General features: G+C 34.5%; 1 protein-coding gene across 1 annotated transcript; it reads right to left on the minus strand.

Annotated features, from left to right (window-relative positions):
* Positions 1–225: 225 nt before the first annotated feature.
* On the minus strand, positions 226–20110 carry LOC126824611 (LHFPL tetraspan subfamily member 2a protein). Its single transcript, XM_050553874.2, has 2 exons — positions 19204–20110; positions 226–1440 (listed from the first exon to the last, which is right to left on the minus strand). Exons 1-2 carry the CDS (start codon positions 19565–19567, stop codon positions 1226–1228), a joined length of 579 nt encoding a protein of 192 aa, XP_050409831.1. The 5' UTR covers positions 19568–20110; the 3' UTR covers positions 226–1225.
* Positions 20111–22326: the final 2216 nt, after the last annotated feature.

Here is a 22326-nt window from a genome sequence, read left to right on the forward strand (position 1 = left end):
TTTGTCTGGTTTCGTACAATTAAGCCAATCTCGACTTGTTTACTAATTTTTAGTTTAATCTGAATACTTGTTTTATCTATAGACGTAAACATTTCAACGAAGACACAATGTCATCTAACTAAACAAAGCAACATATTAAATCCAATGAAATCGACAATTTTAATTTTGACCCAAATCAAAGAGATCTAGTGATTTTAATTTAAAAATCAAACATGTAACGCACAATTCTTTTAAATAATTTACTGAATGACACATACATACGTTAAAAACAAAATATTTTACACCATTACATGTATCCCCATTTAATCAATTCTGTTTTAGAGTGAATAGTTTGCTTCCATTGACCAAATGTTCAGTGGAACACTTCAGATGCTGAGCCAATCCTTTCTGACAATGGAAAACGGAACGAGAACAACCATTCCTTTATTTACATACAAATCACAGGGCCACTAGCTAGATGTTGTAGCTGTTGTTCGACACGGTAGCTATATATACGATAATGGGGCACAATCGAGTTTGATTGACATTTTATCATCCATTTGACATCAACGATATATGTCAGTAGTTTGGAAGAATAAATATTAAATCACGATTTATAGTTGATTCGATTGTTAAGGATAACGATTGTTTAATTTTAACTGTACATTTATTTCAATAGTTCTCATCCATACACCATGAAACCATCACTATTCTGCTTTACGTTTACTTCTCCCGCGAAAGTTGTACGGGTGGGTGACCCATAATACTACAAGTTGTGACGTGTATCATGTTTGTGGCGTATGTCATGCACACGACATGTTATGCTTACTTTATCATTTGTTAGAAGGCCCATCTGTGAAACGCGTGGTGTCTTGTGGTGCCACGTAACTAATAGCTGGATTTACCGTGACACCCAAACTGTGCTGTATTCACGTATGTATGTTTTGATGTGCAGCTAGCTTGTATTGTTTCACCAATCATAGATTCATTTGATGTAGTCCTAACCAAATCGTGACGAGATCCGATCTAAGAGATCACAATAAGGTCTATGTGAATATTGAATCATAGTAAAATAAATAATAAAGTGAACATCACAACGCAATCCACAATCAATTCTTTGAACACCTATGAAAAAATGTCAGCACAATAAATTATATAATATTGCCTCACAACCAATGGCGGACATTTTCCATGAACATTATGCCATATTGAAGATACCGACCACATACATTTCTGAAAATATTTCTCAAGAAAATAAGTCTGTGGCGTTCATATCGGTGTATTGTGATAAAAACGGACAAAATATTGATAATGCTGTTCCCATGATTCCTAACATGTAACTCCAGCCAACGACACAATGTCCAAAATTATACGGTGCCGATGCCTTGCCACAATAATGTTGATAAAAGGAAGAATTCAGTCCCAATGGAAAAATAAGCAAACCAGCTCCCATTACCAGAACTGAAATGAAAAACAACGAGCATTAGACATAACAATCGGGTGTCAAAACATAATCCATTTGAAACACACATTTTTCTTAATATATATTGAAGTAGTACTTGTTGTTGGACAACATATCTTTTAGGAGCTCAGGGTCGACGGACACCCCCCCCCCCCCGCCCCAAATAATTTCCACAAGAAACCGGAACCCCATTTTGGATCGCGCTCTCCCAAAATTAATTTCATTTAACATTATTCATTTGCGTTGATATATGCCTGATAACAACTTGTGCAATCATGTTGAAACGTCGCAGTGTAATAAACCATAGTAATTATTATCCATATAATAGTGTTTTATTTGATTATGTTTCAATTACTAAATGCCATTCAAAGAAAACACATTTTTATGTTTGTTCCTTATGGTAGATAAATGTTTTGTGTAATGAGCTGGCTAAATGATTGGGTTTTACATTCTTTGATAAAACTGATGGAAAAAAACTTTCGCATGGAAATCACATGGTAATTTTTCCTCGTGGTAATAATTCCAAATACACAGTGAATCCCTAAGCTCGTTATTCAGTGTCTTTACTCGTCTATATAGTAATTATTACCACTGAGAAACTAACTCATATACTTAATAACGCCTTGTGCTAATCTTAGACTAAGTTAATATCTCCAACAAGATTGTTTTGCCGTATTTTCTAATTAACGTTGCGATTAATTAGGTTTTTGGTGGATGTGATGACCCCAATGTCAGTTAAGTATAGTCATTGACCCTGTCCTTAAGGTATTCAGGTACATACAATTATAAAACATACCAGATATGTGGTTCAGGTTTAGCTTCCGGCCTGGTTTTCAAACAAGACGGGGATTTAAATCTAGTACCAAGTTACCCAACTAAAAAATGAAATTGTGAATGCGGGTAGTTGTGTCCTGGACTCTGGACGGACAGTAATCTTGGGGGATTGATAAGGAAGGTATGGTTAATCGTTCAGATATTACCCAAATGATATTACCCCTTAGGCATTTGGAATTAGTAAATAGAATTGCCGCTATCCGAACAATATTCCTCTTTTGCACTGCACACGTAACCATAGAAATAGAAATTCTCTAAAATGCTTCAAAAAAGTGATGACATGACGAAACTTTAAACCCTTTTCAGCAGTTCTTGGTGATACCTAATAAGTGTTCTATCAATTAAAAAAATCAGTAGCATCTGAGAATGTTAATTCTGTGGCATCAAACCATTAAACGTCTCACCAAAGAGGATCTTCAAAGAATACAGTTAATGTAATTGGTAATTCCATTAGGGAATGCCAATATTGAAATAGAAGTATTGGTTTTGTGGGTGTCCAATTACAATCAGATCCCGTCTCTTGCGCATTATCTAAATTGACCAAACAAAATTTGCATAGTTTGAATTGACAATTTGCGTTGGAACTTTTTTTATTGATAATAATGTAAAATCGATCAGGAGTACCAATGCACTGCACGGTAAATCGAACACATAGATCGCTTTATGTAAATTCCCCTTTCACCATCCAATTCAACATGCCCCAAGGGCTGGCGGGAACGGTTGCGTTTCTTTATCTTCTTCTGCACCAAGAAACCCAAACAATGAACAAAATGTGTGTTTGGTGTGATTGAATTGTAGCTGTAGTATGTATAGAATCAGTGAAGAAAAAGATGAAACCTTTTCACTTCTCTTTTGAGGTATTTGACAGTGAAATTGTCCTCATATCATACGCTTAAAGAAACTTTTTTTTTACAGAGGCTGGTTTGACTTACGCTCAAGGGCGGTATAATTAACTTGTCTGTAAGAATTTCAGCGTGATGGTTTTATGGAGAGATGCTATGATAGTGGCTCGATTTCTCTAGGGTCATTTAAGCAACCTGTGCTGTCAATACATGCCGTTAGAAAGTAATGAACATTTCCGTTAAGCCATAATTTTGAAGCCCACCACCCACCGTGAACGAGATGCACAGTATAATAAGCTTGTAAGAATATAGTTTATCCTGGCGTTGGAGATGGTAATAAGAGCAAATCTCTATGTTTAAGAATTAATGCAATTAAATGTACTATAGAAAATAGCATGTGTAACTTATCTATAACATCGGTAGAAAAAACTATGTCCAAAATGTAGCGAAAAGTATGATCTCTAATGTATGTTGGCAATTCAGACAATTTTTCCCGTAATATAGTAGACAAACCATTCAGGAGTCTATTATGCACTCACGGTTCAACACAGTTTTATCCACTGGTCTAACCACCCCTTTAAAGGACAATATTGGTGTCAGCCATTATCAGATATGTGATAGAACTTGTTAAACACGTTCCAAATATAATTTTAACACAGAGATCATTGCAACAATAGATGCGCAACAAAGATTTAAAAAAACGGAAATGACGAAAGCAAAAAAAACCCACGAGCTATCCTTCTATATAACTGCCTGAAGGAACGAGAGATAATAGAGACACAGCCGAATTTCCGCCAACTGATAATTCCTTCGAAGACCATCTATCGTGCAATGATTACTGTGTTAAAATTATATCTGGAACGTGCTAAACAAGTTCTATCACATAATATGATAATAGCTGACACCAATATCGTCCTTTAAGAAACATTTTACACACCAGTATAATTAGTAGGATAGTTTCTAACGAGATATTAGACGGAGCAAGAGATTGACATGCTTTAAGAAAAAAAATATAAAATAACATTCCATCATAGTATATAGCCGATGGTGAGTTATGGCAAGCTGTGTAATGAGCTTTTTGTTCATCTGAATGACATTAATTTTCCAGCTTGATTGACAAGTTCCCTATAGAGTAAAAGTTAATATCAAAGTAATAATTTGCCTGTGTTATTACCGAGTTCTATGATTGAGGTCACCATCGCTAATATATATGATCATACAGATCTCTCTTTATAGTCAACAAATCTCACACTAATTTCTGAGAAAACACATTTTATGTGGATTAATATTGCATGGGCAACAGATTTGCTTTTTTTACTTTGCAAAATTCTGTATTTGTAAGACAATACCCAGCGCAGATCCCAAAATGTTTGGAGCGGGGGTTGTGAAGGATAAACCCAGAAAGGGTACATTTCAAATGCCCCCCCCCTCCCCGACCCGTCCATTTGGATCATTTGACTTTCAAGTTAACATATTTTTAGTAAATATTTCGTCATTTTCTTCGTTTTGTTACTTTTGTTATTAAACCATGTGGATTAAAAGGAAAAATGGACACTTAAAGTTTTTGTCCGATAGATTGATGAAAATAAAGCCTTTGTCCCGGTTCAAATGCCCTGGCAATGTTATTTAACAACGAAAGATAAAATAAATCATCACATAGATCGAAACAAGGATCATCTTTAATGTTCTTTCAATACTACACCGAGGATATTTTAAATTTAAAGACAGTTTTTTATATTTATGAATAATGACTACATGAAAATATGAATAAGATATTCTGGCTCCATTAAAAACGAAAACAATCTTCTGATTTTGTCTGTTATTTTCATTAATTCAATTGATTGGAAACTCAATTGATATTGACGCAAATAAGCAACTCGCGAGATTCAATAAGTGCTGGTAAATAGATGTGAAATTGCATCTATTGTTTAAAAATTATAACACTCTTTTAGTTCACCTCAAGGGAATAATTACTGAAATGAGCAACCTAGCTAATGGGCTCTACTTAAGTACACTAGCTAGTGTAATTTGTCAGACTATTTTCGTTTCCATGGTTAAACGTTTTGATTAACTATAAACTCCCATATTGAGTCAACTATTTCCTTGATACGCTATTACCACCAGAAGGAGAACTCGCTATATTCCTAAAGTATTGAATTTTCGAGAAATTTAAACTAAATTCATAATATTGTGTACAGAAAATAAACATGTAGGGAAATAAATTATAACTGTTTGAAAAGGCCATATAAAACAAACTCAATCTCAAAATAAAAAAAAACCCAACAAATCTACCCACTTCATCATGTCAAATGTCTTAAAGTAATTAACAAACTAATTAAAGCTTATTTACTGATTATTCTAGTCGAAAGGAAAATATATCTTTAATGACACGTTAAAGAAATGAAAACATTTTTAATGGAAATGGTTTAAGAATATAAACATTCATATAAATCTCGTTTTTTCAAATACCATATGCTTATATGTAATCAAATCAAATGTCAAATTATTAATTAAAGACAGGAAAAATATATATTTGGCATACCATAAATCTTTTTGTAATCATAAAATGTTCAGTTTTTAATTTGAATGACGATAAAACATTTACGTGTTGCAATTAAATCTCACATCAATGATTGCAACATATTGTAAAAAAAATAAATGTATTTAAATATCTGCACACAGAAAATCACGATTGATTTTTTTATGAGCGGTTAACGGCTTTAAGAAAGACTTGAATATATCTATTTCATGGCACATGTTAGCTCTCCGATCTCGACTGTTATATCATTTTGAATAAATTGTCGGATCGAAAATGGTCTTTTTTATTTTCATATCTTTATTCCGATCATTAGTGCCGTACCTAGATTTCAAAACGCAATTGATATAGATGTATCCGTTACGTTTGTTCATTAAGTTATGTCGATCACATAGGTTGCCCAGCGAGGAAATATACACCAACAGCAGCCAAGTCGTCCGTGTGTTCCATATTGCGATTCTTTTAAAGGCAAACCAGTAATACTGAGCTTGTGAACAATGGTTATAAATTTCGAAATGGTTCAGAAATAACTTTATCCTCTAGAGTGTATACGTAATATATTCGAAAGTCCGTGGGTTCCATATTGCGATTCTTTTAAAGGCAAACCAGTAATACAAAGCTTATGAACAATGCTTATAAATTTCGAAATGGTTGAGAAATAACTTTATCCTCTATAGTGCAGTTATTTCTCAACCATTTCGAATATACGTAATATTTTCGAAAGTTATCCAGGTCAATAATTATAACTCTGAAAAATTACCAAAATCGGCCAAATTTGATATTAGGCGTCTTCATCTCATTAATAACAAACATATAATTTGGACAGGATTCGATTACATCTTATAGACTGCGGAGCCCTCACAAGGAATTATGAATAGAAAAACGAGGTGACTATACAATCTAGGATCACATTTTCAGAGTGGACGTACAAAAGAAATGGTGAAGCATAATAAATAAGGACGTTATATCGAGATGGCTTGACTTATTAGCCAAGCTGTCTGGTCTTGGAAGAGTCCAACGTTTATGTAAATGTATCAAACTGGCCAAGGCTTTATGCTCGGGATAATATGTCCCAGTGGGCAGTTGCTTTGAAAAAGGCTATATAGGACCATTGGGATTTCACAGTCCTTATAAAAACTAACAACCATTAAACGGACTGCATGCGTATAAAGGACAACAGATGACGCAAAAACACAACCTATCATGAAATTTGAACCATAGTTAAAAGCTATATATATATTTATAAAGATCAGATTAGTTACGCTGATAAGTACACGTGCCCCTAACACTGAGGAAAACTGGTTAATGATAATGCGAGGTGCATTATAGTTGAAATTCATTACACAAAACACAACGCATAGGATGATAGGAAGCGTAGTTTTTAGCAAGTATTTTCCTTTAAATGAAAATGTTACTATATAATTTATTGCAATCATTCTACCTTTGAACTATACCAATCAGGCGCGGATTTAGGGGGTGTGAAGGGTGCGCGGGTGCGGACGTCTCCCCCATAGGACCAATTAAGCACCCCCGTGAGACAAAGTCCCAAATTACATATTATCTGTTGCTTAAATAATATACGTGGCTGTCTAAAAAGATGTTTGCGCCTAAAGCGCTCGATTCCATTATACCATAATTCTTCCGCTCCTCATCTGTGGTCTTATACTCTCTCATCACTATCATATTCACTGTTAGTGAATCGTCCAGTTATTAGTAGCACCAGTGAGTGGGCCTTGGGGCCACAGACTGTACAAGAATCTGTCCCATTTCTTATCCTCTCGTTCACAAGAATTTGCTCCCGACAATGAACTCAAATGCCAGGAAATTTAGGCCTAGTCCCAAAAAATTAAAAGCTTAATTACATATTATACGTTGACTCGATTCCATTATGGGTTCATTCTTCCTCCATTCCTCTATGGTCTTATACTATCTCATCACTATCATTCACGGTTATAGTAAGCCGCCCAGTTAGTAGTACCACTAGTGGGGCGACAGAGTCACTTTATACATTTTCTGCTAACTTTAACAAAACAGGCGGAATTGACAGGCAGATCTCAAGATTCTGTCCCACTGACTCCCATTTCTGGTCCCCTCGTTCACAAGAATTTGCTCCTAGCAATGACGTCAAAATCCAGGATATTGTCTCAAATTTTCAAAATTTTCTCTAAGGTTGGCAAAATCAATAACAATCATAATACATGAAAATTATGTCAACTTGAACAAAACTGCTTTTCGGGAGATAACGATCGGTAAACAACTATATAGGCAATGCGATCTATGTTCTGCTGGGGAGCTCAGACAGTGTTATAGCCAGCATTTTGTTGACTTTCATTGCGGGGTTGGATTGTGGATAGTGCTCTAGATTTGGAACCGGACCCCCTCACTATTCACAGCTTCTAGATCCGCCACTGAAACCAATACGTTCACGAACCGCTGGCAAATTATAGGTTTTCCAAAACAAGTTACCCATTTGGTAAAAAAGAAAATCCATAATTAGACGAAGTAGGCAAATTGAATTTTGTCAGATATAATTAGATATAACCTAGTCGATGCTGAAAAATTGTGACGACCATTTCAAGGTAATCGTTATAAACGTGCTATTGAATGTCGACCAATTTTATTAGATCTTTTTTAAATACAACCAGGGATGATGGAAGCTACGTCAATAAGTACGACAGATGCCATCAGTTAAATGCCGAGCTACATCCAGAAAAAAAAGTTAAAAATACACAAGACGTATCATTTATATTACTCCGGAGGCAGACAATTTGATGTTATGGTACGTTATTGTAGCTTAGATTATAATTCAAAGGGCTAAAGATTACAAAGATTACACATAATAATTATAATGTTTATTAATGTGTGTTGAATGCATCATGCCGTCAGTTTTAGACGAACTTGAGCAAAATGTTCCATATACGGCCTTGTAAATGTTTTATGATAAATTGATCCTGCTCAATGAGTACGAAGATATATCTGTAAGTAGCTCAGAATACTGCTATTATACTTTCCTTTCAAAATTAAAGATTTAAAATTGATTTTTAAACATAGCTATATAGATGACTATTCAAAATTACTATGGTTATTCTGGTCATTGTGTTAGAATTGGCTCTCAATTATTGAATCCCAACTTCCTGGAAATCATTTATGTACTCTGTCAATATTTAAACCTGGGACATCAATTTCTTATGTGTTTACCCCATCAATAATTGTGTAATTTCTGTTGAGTTTTTTGGCTAGACATAATAAGAGGTAACTTGTCCACTTCTTAAAGGTTCCCTACGATTTCAACAATCTTTGTTAACCTTGAAGTCTTCTTGTCAAACATAATTGAAATTGAGTTTGGAAAACAGAACAGAAATGGTTGATGGTGGATTGAACATTTAGTCTTACAGTGTAGCAGGCGGTAATATATCTGAACTAGGCAGACGACATTTCTTCCGATTACTTTATATGATTATCAATATCACCCTCCAGGTCTACATCTGTTCAACACCACAAGAGGAAATGATGGTCCAATACATCAAACATCGTAAACACGAACACGTCTAAAATTCTCTCTCTCTCCTCCACAAGTCAAATAAAACTAGAAGTGTATTCATATCACAAGAGAAAACTTCCCCGATCTGTCTATAGACAACATTACGTGTAGACTTTATCTATTAACTCTTGTCTGGAATTGTTCCGGGGAATACCACTATGAACACTGCTTAGAATTTCCTCCAAAGATTGCGTGGGCCATTATCGCTCCATTCAGAATTATTTTATAATAGGCCAATTTCTACAATTTTCAACACAACAAAATACAGAATATATTATATAATAACCAGACATACGAGAGAGAGAGAGAGAGAGAGAGAGAGAGAGAGAGAGGGTAACGTTCAATCCACGTAAACTAGGCCATTTTGGGTCTAACATAATTCGTGGGGCTGAAACCGGGGGACCACAAAACTGTACAGGCGAATCGTACTAGCTTGGGATTAAAACCATTCCACTTGACTCAATAACAGATCTTATGATCTAAAGCGAAAGCGTTACACAACTTGCTGCCCCCCCCCCTTTACACATTATTTAGACTATTTGAGGGGACAAGGAATACAATCATTGGAATAAAGCATACTAAAAGTTTTCTTCTGTATATGTTCTGGATATTGTACATCTATGGTAGATGTGGTACAATTCTATCATGGCCCAATTGAGTAATATTTGGATATTTTGACATAATAGTGACAAACACAGTTGATATGTACTTAGTATGATCTCTTCATCAGTAAGGTTAACATCAAAGAAAAGCGTTTATTTAACAGAATTAATTCCTTTCCTTATATATGAATAATTCATTAATAAGATCGATAATTAGACGTGCCTACCATTCCTCTAGTGACATCTCTCTCTTTGACCAGAATCACAAATTTCTCATCTGTCTACTTAGTTCTTTAATGGGGTATCACCACAGCTCACGTATGTTGTTAGACGGCATGTTGTAATTTTCAACACGACCAGACACATTATTGAGCTACGCCTGTCTTTAATAAGTATAATTTTATCCAACGAATTACTTTATAAAAGTAATACATTTGGGCGTCTCTTTAGTCTGACTTGGAATTACTCGATGACTTGCATTTCATTACCCTGGTCCTCGGACACAGTACTTACTGTAATGTTTTTACCTCGTATACATGACTATTTCTATGCGTCATACAGGTTTTTCTTATCACATGTTTTGTACTATCCTATTGGTACTCAACTATAACCAAGCAAAGCGGGATATAGGGTTACAGTGCCTTATTTAATCAATAACAAGGATTTGACACCTAGTTGATATGATAATCCAGGTTGAATCCGTGTGGTGATAACTTTGGTCCAATAACCGATGTGACGCTTTTCTCCCATTCAGTAAAAGACAAGGGAAAAAAAATAAAGCGTTGCCAAAAATACCAAAGGTGGTCAATTTTAACCATTTTATTCTCCCATTATGCGATTTCAGAAAGAAATCAGTTTGAATATTCAGTTTTAAAAAGATGTCAAAAACAAATTTATATCTTTAAAATATTTTCGTTAAATATTTTTAGCAATTTCTACAAATAATCTTGAGATTTTAACCAAAATGACTCATTAGCAACCAACAGACGATTAAGATAACAGAGCCCTTTCTGAGCTTTTCTGAGGTCCGACAATTGACCGACTTTGTAATTAAATCGACCTTCTTATAAGCAAACCGTAATGGATGTGTAAGTAATAGAGCGCTTACAGCACCTAATACCTTTACTACAATAGAAGAGACTCTTAGAATAATAAGCCACCAATCCAAGCTGTTATCTTTGTACAACAGTATATAATTTTAACCGACTTTCCTTGAGAAGAACTGTTATTTTCCTGTTTTATTTGCGAAAACCCGGGTATTAACGAGCCTATATAACCTATTATTATTGAGAATGTGTGGAGATGATAAAAACTATAAATAACATTGATCCTAAAGAAAAAGGCGTAATTAAACCTTATCTTTCCATCCATATTTCATATTATACGTTAAAGGAATGGTGTTCAATGGTCGTCATTTTATCAGTCCGCTGTTCAAACGGCATTGCCCAGTTACGGTCATCGTCTTCAGTGCCGTTGCCACGTGTTTGCTAAAGAGGGAAAATAGTCTAAGAACTTGTTTTCTCTTTTTCTAATTTCAACATTTTCTTATATAGGGCTCCAAGATATTCGGATTAAAATTAAGATCCTATTTCGTTTTGTCTTTTATGGCTTGAATTTGGTTTCATTTGTCTTCACTACAGTAGAACTTTGAAGGTCTTTTTTAAAAAATAAATTGCAGGGAGGTGTGTACGCGGAATTCTGGGAGATGGGTGCTTTAAACGGTTTGGGAAGACCATTAGAAACGGAGATACTGATTGGTTAAATAACCAGTCGACGTAATTAAGTCAAGGTTCACCATACGTGACCGTCCTCGTCAGATATATCTGTAGTAGAGGCCGATCAAGGGGTAAATAAAAACTAAACGTTATTTGACTGAATTTCGGACAAATTTTATGTCGCCAAGGTAGCTATAAAACAAAATCCGCAACTTAAACGATTACAACAATTGCCAATTCTCAACAATAACTAGTATATATAGATATGGACAACTAAATTTATGGTAAGTCAGATAAAGCAATGGTATACATTTTCCCCTTTCCTACCAATCCTATTATCTGTTTAGAACAAACAAAACAGAACAACACAAGATGACACTTATGATATCTGCTTTGATAGAAAACATTGCTGTTGGCAGCTTTTTCAATTTTCTAATGTTATGTTGATAATGCTGAATGATCAATCATAGATTGACATGGCTGTTTACAAAATAACACACATGCGCGCAAATAAAGAGTCAGAAAACCCCCCAGAACATTTAGCAAGAAAGAAGGCATTAGCGATAACAATAAAATCATCTTGTTGGGCATTCAGCGTAATGGCGTAATTTTCCTGTCATGGTTTGCTAGATACATGATGATTATTCCGCCTCGTTTAAGACAGTGTATGATAATAATCGCATAACGGATATTAACGATACGATATCGCCCACGATGTTATCAAATCAGATAACCGTTTATCCATAATTCATTGAACGTTTTATTAATTACCGATAATGTCCAACAAAAATTAGTGTTGAAGAAACGTCTTCACTGATTTATGGTTACGTGTAGTTACATAACTTGATATGCTCTCTGCTCTGTTTGTGAATTATCTTATTAGAGCCAAATGTTCGTAAATTTTATAACAGAACCATTAAAAGTAACAAGTCCCATTAAAGAATTAGCCCGCCTTTAAAGGAACAACCATTTTATTGTCCATATTATTTAAAGCCAATAATGTTCGTTAAAAAATGTTTCCCAGAGTGAGGTATTGCATAATCACAGATACCAGTTCCGCTAATAGTTCCTCTAATGAAATTAGATTGATTATTATAACATCATACAAATCGTTGTATCGCTGTACATTTTTGTGTAATATTATCATAATATTTATTTTATTGTGGTATTGTATTATTCTCGGTTTGTATAAAACTGGATGGCTTATTTAGAATTCCTTGTATCCATTATGTCATCCAAAGACGCATTTATTGGCAGACGGTAGTTTATAACTTAGAAATTATAAATAGACGTTTATAATGCTATATATCAGGAAAAAAAAGTAAAAGTGGTTTTTGGTGATTTTTTTTTTCTTTTTAAAAACAATGTTCACATCGAATATTGCTTTTGCTAATTTAAGTTATTATTCGTATGATAGCGAACATTCGGTTAATTTAAAATGTCTTGCATAATCAGGTTTCTAGAAATGTTCGAATATTTATTTATTTGTAACCTGTTCCCGTCTTCATTAGCCCAGCATAGGAGCAGAACAGTAGGACGTTAACCTATTTGTAACCTATTTAAGTCAGAATGGGTCTTTCCAATAATTATTTTTTCGAAATAGCAACTAATTATCCAAATTTAAACATCACAAAATGTTTGACTGAAACTATTAAACCACTAAACAACTGTTGTGACTATTATATTTACATTATGCTATAATTGTCTAAAGTGGCAGTAATTGGTTCCTGTATTAAGGAAAATAAGAAATATTAGTAAAAGTCCACTTAGAACTTTGGAAATCCTAAACATTTGTGCAACTGAATGACATTACCGGTTTTCTGTAATGGGTAATACTATTGATTAGAACTACGGAAATTCAAGCTTTTGTCTAACAAGCACCACGTCTGTTGTGCAAAATTAAGACCAGTGTTGCTTAAAATAGTAACATCGCTCTAACATGGCTTGTTCAATATAACAATATAATTGGTTTTCAATGATTACGTCACAATGTGGCAGTTAAATATTTCTTGTATCAATTTATCCCAAGACGGCCAAATGCAAACCTCTTCTGTTATAAGCCTATTCATATTGACGTATTTAAAGGTACGGTTTAATTTCGCCATCAAAAAAAAATTCCTGTGTATTAAAATTCCTACATTTTGATTCATACCATTATCATATCCAAAATTAAATACATATTACTCTTGTCCAATTGCCAAAATTCCAAAACCTAGCATACAAATCAAGTCGTATTTATCATGTTACCATAATCTTAGGACTGGTTCGCAAGGCTCAAATTTCGGACACAATCTAACAATACAACTATATCGATTAATTGATACAATCACCAAGGAAATATAGTACCGCCAATATAAGCACCCAAAAAGCCAAAAACCCAGCATACATAAAGCAGTGCTGATCGGTCATATCGCATATGTATCTAGTTATATAGATTCTACATGACGTTTTTCTCTGGAATCTTGTTAATGGTTCGCGAGGCTAAGATTTTGAACACAATCTAGCAATCAAATCGATTAATCGATAAGATCACCAAAGAAGTAGCGCACCAATTTAAATCTTTAAATCTGATTAATGAATGCCAGGATATATTGCCCACTGAGTACTGACCGTCCGATCTGGAAGCTAGCCAGATATTCCTGGCTTATTATATCGCCGAAAATATAAATATTCAGTAACACACACTCGGACACCTTGATGTCACTGATGTGTCAATATATTCCGGCCGGGTTCAATCTCCATAACAACGATGTATGAAGCAAGGGCGACATTTATGTCAATAACCGTCGAAAATGTTTCTGAATTAACGATATGAAACTTCTTTAGTACAGTCCAGCGTGTCAATAATAATACGTGGATCTGCTCACTGGACTTTTATTGGGAATGCATTGTTACCGGACCTTCAAAATAATTAACTTTAGATTGTAAATTACGTTTATATTTATTACCTGAATACAATTTGTTGCCTATACTTGTCTATCAGTTAGTAATAATTCTTTATATTGAGAATGCCAACTCGATGCAATTATCGTTCAACATAACGATGTTCCTTTAAAATTTGAACAATTGTTCAATTTTACTTTAATTAAAGATGCTTTATGTAAAATTTAGATAATAAGCTGTCCATTGAGAAATGAATATATTGAAAATTTCAGTCACATTTTACCTTATTTTGAGCATCGGACTCACGATGTCCAAGCCCATGACGTATAGACCCTACTATCATCCTAATGCAAATCTACTTCTAGACGGGCATACAATGAAAGAAGTCAATGAAGAAATTGGCAAACAAAAGTTCTCTCGACTTAAGATTCTTTTCAAAGCAATGCCAAGTTCGTTTGTAACTTGCATAAATATTTAAAATCATACAACTTTGTCTTGTGAATTAAACTATCAACACGGCCATTTTTCAATTACAGATTTAACCGCTGGCAAGGAGCTTGTATAATTAGGTAATTACCCTTGTCACAAACATGCGATGAACTTTTCACAAACCGGCTGTACACCGGAAATAACTCGACTTTTTTCCCTTATTCGATTAGAGCCGAACGTAAAATGTTCTGATTTATTTTTCCACCAGGGACTCTCATTTACATTCAAGAAACAACATGATAATTCATCATTATACGATCTCCCATATGGACGTTATTTTAAAGGGGAAACATTCCATATTGTTCACAAAATATCATAAAAGTAGAACAGTATAATACTATTTTACTGTTGTATCTTATTTAGCACATCTAAATACCTACATCCCTCCTCCACAAAACTACGACGGCATGAAAATTGGACGGAATGATAGCTGAATTATACCCAGACGTAAAAAGATGGGGGCGTGATATAATTACCAAGAATCATAAATTAAAGAGGCATAATTACTTTCCACAAGAATATAGATATAATCTATTTGATATAATTAACATATGGATTGCCAGGCCTGTCTCAGATTCTGCACGCAATCTAATTTAAATATCCTTTGTGTAATCAAACCAAGATTTCAAACCATTAACGCATCTTCTTTCCATAAGAATTCAGCGACTTGAAAAGTATATGGCTTGTTACCCTTTTCGATAAGACCAACTTTTGGGGGTAAAAGAGTAGCTTGTTATGAGAACATATCGTTTGTTGTCCAACTCTGTAAAAACATAATGCCGTAGTAAACTGTGTTTTCCCGTACCATTGTGATTGGTAATTGGCTCAACACTGTTTCCATTCATCGCTGTTAAAGACGAATAAAGAATTCCAGGAAGGTTTTTGACAAGCTGTTTACCAGGATTACGTTTCCAAGTTCGAATATATTAGCTAGAAACATGACTTGTATATAATAAAACAATATCTACCAAATATACTCCAAAATGACCCCACGTACTCATTTTATGTCCATAATTTTGGTATTTGCAGAATTGCGATTGAAATTACTTTACAAACACGTCTAAATGCTGTCCATAATGACAATTGTCGACTTTATTTCACTCTCAAAGACACATCGGTTACTTTTCATCTTATTGCTTTGTTTACGCAATGTCGAATACAGCCTGGGAGCACTTCTCCAAATAAAATAGACTGATCTATAATGACAAATAAAGCCGCAGAGAAATACACTAATTACTATAAAACGTGAGTACTTTAAGTGCTTCCGAGTTACTTATAATTATTTTACCTAAGACATATTCCTGAAGGTATTTCCACATGCACGTGTGTCTGTTGAGTTATAAATGCTCAGGGACTTTAAATGAACAAGAGTTTCGATTCTGTATATTTGGATTAGATCGTCCGGTATACCAGTGGTACCAAGTTGATGCCGTTACCAGGAGGCAATTAGCTCTTCGTATATTTGCTTTAGTCAGGCGTCTGACCGAGGTCAAAGGATTATAAGCATTACGTATTTGTAATGAACTTTATTGAAAATCCGCTCCATCTGGACAAAGTTCCCAGCAACTTACCGATCGTTAAAACCAAGGGATTAGTCACCGTCTCCCAAACATTCGAACCAATAAATTGAGTGATTATCATTCATCAATTGTTAATCTCGACATGATTAATATTGCAAAAGTCTATCACTAAATTATGTACATCATTGTACATTCTTATACGTATAATTTTGAGGTGCTTTTTATGGACTAAGCCTAGTAATTACTTTCTCTACTTGGTTCCTCTACTTACACAACCCCCTTCCCCCGACCAAACACGCTCACACACTCACACATACACTTACACCTTTTGCATAACAACTGTTTTTGACTTTTTAGTTTAGAATCGAAGAAAGATGTTTGAATTTACAGGTGTGGGTGAATATTCATGATTTTGAGACTGAAGGGCCATCAAGTAAATAGGCATGCATCAGGAAAATCGCCTACTAAAATGGCGTCATTGCCTATAGATTCCATTGACCAGGGCTAGCATAAAATCGAAATGGTCAACTCCATTCAATATTTTTATAAAATGATTGTGACATGTCGGGCTCTTTGTGGATATAAAGATTAAGATTATCGGAATGTAAAAAAAAAACCAACCTGTTATAAGCCAAGAAATGTCATGGATTTAACATTGAAATCAATACAGCGAGAATTACTAGTCTGTAGTAACCGTCAACCCTCCGAGGTGAGGTGGGAAAAGGAATGACTGATTTAGTGGGGATGTTCAGGGAAACGTATAGCAACTCGAGGGTTTGATGATGATATATCAATGTTATTTATTTAGACAATGTATACATAACACTCGTACAAAGTTAGACGATGACAGATTTGTAGCATGGGGGTTGGGATAAACAAAGACAGCACTGTTGTATAGGGCGCATGCAAGAATTGTTAAAAAGAGGTATACTATAAATAGACCATAAAATAAAAAAAAAGCTCGGGGTGAGTGAGTTCACAACCCTTTACTTCCCGCCCATTTGGGTTTTTCTCAATTATCATTTCGTATAATTCGCTTACGGAAAAACGAAGAAGACTATGATAGATAATTCGACAGAAATGTTCTCAGATTCCAATTTACACCATTTCCATGATGATATCAAAATCACGATGAGTTGAATCATCCATCATTAAAATGTATAATCAATTCAAATAGACATCAAGAAGTATAAAAAGATAAGAAACAAGTTATACTTCCTATGGTTTAATTTTGATATGTAAAACAGTTAAGCGTGATGTTTGCAAGAAGAATAGCCAATTACATGTAGAAACCATATCTCCAGGAATCCTAACCAGTGATATCACCTGTCAGATGTATTACCCCGGTTATAAATCTATAAATCTACCAGCTAGAATTAAGATCAGTCGTTGAGATAAAATATGTATAGCAAACATATACCGAATATCGTTGATTAGTATCTAAAGACAGAAATGTATTTGAAGTAGATATATACCATGTACCATACATATATACGGTTTACTTAAAAACTTACAAGGGGTGGGGGGGGGGTAATCTTTTGGTCTAAAAATTATTCATGTCGATCAATCCTAGCGTAAGTTATAGCCATTTAATGTGAACCTTACCTTCCACTGATTTAACATTGCCATCTTTTTCTCTTATACTGGAAAGATGACTAGTGAAGGATAATTCATTTGCATCTATGAACACATGTTTATTGGCTTTCTAGCTAGGTGATGTTATAATGCTCAAGAAAGGCAATAGAAGAGCAAATAAATGAATGCCGCCCAAAATAGACAAACTAAAATATACCATTTTTGTAACTACGAGAACGTAACTAAAACTTTGGGATATAGAGATGTGTATGTTTTTAGCTACAATTGGATGCCACTAAATTCACCTGGCAAATAATTTTATACTGTTAGGATTAATTAAAAATACCCGGCCCAAAACTTTCGCTTGACTGCAAATATTAACCCCGCCAGTTCAATATCCATGTTGACAACAGACCCAGACCCTACGTACGTTGAAGATTAGGAGATTCTGGGTGACAGAGACTATAAAGTTAGATCTCTTCCGTTTTAAAACGTCGGATATAGCCGTGTAAATTTCATTAACTCTGGAACCCATTTTATAGTATGAGCAAAGTTACACAATTTCATTAACTCATGTCTAACTGTCAACAACATATTGTGGACTTCCGAGAATAGTAGTAGAAGTCACAACCAGAAAAAAAAAATTTCATGTTTAAAAATAAAGACAGATGACGAAACTACAGATATTTGTGAAAATTAAATCTAAAGTTACTATAAATGAAAGTGAAGAACCACAAAATAATATTTTATTATGCTCTATAGTAACATGTGCAATGCGGGGATAAGCCTTTCATCACAAGATATATTATGTGCAATACAGGACCATTGTTTCCCCATATCTAAAATCACAAACTATCTAATTCAGCACTTTGAATCTTATACCCATCTTTTGCATACTCGGTTTGGTTCGGACCACTGTGCATAGCACTCGAGTGAAAGAGCATTATAGCAAAACCTGTCCATTTGATACGGACATAGACGTCGACATAAAGAGCACAAATGTTTTCAATATCTATATAAAATGAGCACATTTATTAGTTATGTCTCACAATTACTAAACCAGAAAAAAACACGGAAGTAGTTATTAGATCTGAAGTTTAATCTTACTTCAAAGTAATCTCATTCTTTCATCTTTAAAAAAAGATGGAAACTGAAGATGATATGATTACATATTGTTTTACCTGTTTATATAAACAAAATAAAATAGCTATAAAGTATAACATACCTGCAACCGCTTGTAAATATCCTGATAATAAAGATAACTTTTTATTATGCGCTCTGATCATAATAACAGTACATATAGCTAGGAATGCTGATAGACACATTAGTACACACCCTACTCCATACAGTACACACGACGCCTGCCAGGCACCGGACGGGATGTTTCCTAAATGATAATAACCCCCATACGCCGTACATAACTCACGATTGTTTTCGTAATCCGAATCCACGTAACAATAACTTATCATTCCAAAAGCATGAATACAATCCAAGTGCATGATCCAGAACGGTTGAAGAAACGTAAAGGTGCATGCCCCGGCCACCATCACAGACAGGAGAGCCCAAAGCAGTAATATCGGAGGAACCATGTTTTTTGTTAATAAAATCTAATACTCGTTATCACTAAATAACCAACTCTAAAATCTGCATTTAACAAAAACGGATCGCTCTCAACATTATTTTTAATGAAAACTGTTGCTTCGAGTTTTTTTTTTGCTCTGTTCTTCTGCTGGAATTTTTTTTCTCTTTTTCAATCAAACTCGAGAACACGGTGAAAAGATTCGCTGGATATTGAGAAAGTCTATTGTCAATTAAGGCGAGAAAACGAGATTTCCAATTAGCCTTCTACATGATAGAATAAGTCAACTTGATTCCAGAGATCTCATATTGTACTATCCAATCAACCAGCTAACACGACCCATTCTCCCAATTCTATTATTAATCCATTGTAGCGACACTGTACAGTCCTCCAATATTGACTGTCAATGCCAATAACGTTTAACCACAGACTGACGGCTTTATGGTGCCCTCGCTTAGCGTACGATGAGAGAGTATGCCGCGATATCTTGCTTCTCTCCTACTTGGATTGCCAGTAAAATGTGAGGCGAGAAGCGGAATCAATTGACTAACCATATGAACACTATAGTTAGATTAGAATATGTATATGATAAACCAACACTGTCTAGAAGTTTTTTTTTATAATACTTATCACACTAAAGAAATTTTAAAAAAGCAAAGAACACACTAATGAATGTAGGTCAACACGAGTTTTGTTTTCTGAAATTGTTATGACTTCACAAATTAAAATCAGAAGTTGAAGTTGAGCTCGTATAACTATTTAAAGTGATTCTTGAACATATGAGACAGTTGATTATTCCGGAAGTCGGACGATCCGACATCTATTTTTCATCTTACAATTATTCTACCCTCCTCCGTAAGTCTTAGACTGTTTCATTGTTTCTTTTTAATTGATTTTGCTTTACATTTATACTAGATCTTAACAACATATTTAAGATGTGTTTGCTCACTTAACCGAACATAGTATCTAGCCAATGCTGGGATACATGGTCTTGGGCAAGAATGGTAGGAGCGATGATTATATACATAATCTGCCCACCACATTATTTTCTAATTACTTCAGGTAACCAGTGAATTTTAGATTAAGTCTGGTTTAAACATATTTTATTACCATAAAATAAAAGGATTGGACAGAAGTTACTTACAAAAACATCATTTCTTTCATAAGTTCATCAAGGATATAATATTCAAGTACTAAATTTTGCCTACTTGTCTGTCTTTCTTTAGGCCTTAAATGTTATATAAATTATTAATTAGACATTTATTAACGTGGCAAGACCATAACCAACTCTCGATGCCATCGGATGCTCAAAATTTTAACTTGATTAGGACGGTTCGGCCATTTAATGATTTAATCTAAAAATTACTATAGTGCACACATCTTGTCAAAACTACAAACAGTGATTACTTGGCTCAGAATAAGGTAATTTGAATGAAATATTTTCAATATATTCATTTTGCATGATCTATGTTTGAACTATTATAACAAGGACGACCAAATCTTTATCTAAATCTTACATAAAACATCTTGCTTCACAAAGTACCGATAACACATTAATGTGGTCATTTAGAAATTACAGTTATAGTTGTCTATGAACTGTGTTGTGCAGTACGTGGAAGCATTATTCTGCCTTGCAGGCTATATACTGTTACTTTAATCCAACTCTCTTGTTATTTAACAGATCATTTCTGGCAGATGCATATCTAAAGATGTATATAAACAAGTCGTTATATCTAATTCCTACAACTATTACTCTTATAAATCATACACGATATTGCGGCTCTTTGTAACTGAGATAGATCAAGTAATTACAAACGTAGAAAATACAAATTGGCTGCAGACAGCTTGGTAAAGGGTAATAAACGGCTTTCTAATTTACAGAGCCTAATATAAGTGGAGTTGGCAATCACTGCTCAGAGAATGGTTCACCTAACTCATATTTAGATTCCTTACATACACATTTGTAGTAGAAGTAATATTGACAGTAGTAAATAGTTTCACTAGCTTCCAAAACATTCTACTAATAGAACAAAAACTCAGATGGTTTTGGTCTTTTTTCTTTCTTTTTTTGATGATTCTAACAGTTGTTGGGATATATCTGAAAGTCAACCATGTCAAATTATCTTTAGATTTTTGCTTTTTATAAACTCAGTAAAACTAATTGAAGTATATTTGTGGTACTGGGGTTAGACTAAAAGATTGTCAATTTCTCGTTTACCGTCTCCTTATTTTATTGTATTGTTTTACCACCCTGTAACGATTTTAAAGCTCAACTAAAATGTGCTAAAGATATATAAATATATAGATCAGAAAATGACGGGAAAGGTATTTGGGCTCTAAGGGTCGAGTACAATGATTTGTTAGAGAATGATTAATTGGAAATAGAATAAAATGGGGTTTAACGCCCCTATAGCTCTCTGCACCGGAAATTTTGCCCTGACAGTGGAGTTTCCGCTTACTCTTCACTGACTTCGATTTATCGAGGGCTCTTTTACGTGCACGCCAACGTGGGCACGGAACCTCGTTTTACCGACGCATCCGAACGACGGTTAGGTCCTCCTAATTAACCTTGTTTTGCAAAACCTTGGCCGGGTCGTGCACTTGAGTAAAGTTATAAAGTTAAGTAGCAAACTTATTCACAGCTGCACCATAACGTCGTGGTGCTTATAATTGTGTGAGCAGCCCAGTTTCGTTCATTTACTTCTAATGTTTTCGATTCTTTTTCCTCTTTAAACCCCGTTGGTAATTTTCATCCAGCCGAAATATCAC

The sequence above is a fragment of the Patella vulgata genome, chromosome 6 (assembly GCF_932274485.2).
Source record: "Patella vulgata chromosome 6, xgPatVulg1.2, whole genome shotgun sequence".
Taxonomy (NCBI): Eukaryota; Metazoa; Mollusca; class Gastropoda; family Patellidae; genus Patella; species Patella vulgata.

What these genes read in the sequence shown, in the direction of transcription:
- LOC126824611 (XM_050553874.2), bottom strand. Translation starts at nt 19,567, where the DNA reads ATGGTTCCTCCGATATTACTGCTTTGGGCTCTCCTGTCTGTGATGGTG. An exon ending in ATATTTACAAGCGGTTGCAG is followed by an intron (nt 1,441 to 19,203) that starts GTATGTTATACT and finishes TTTTCATTTCAG; the next exon opens with TTCTGGTAATGGGAGCTGGT.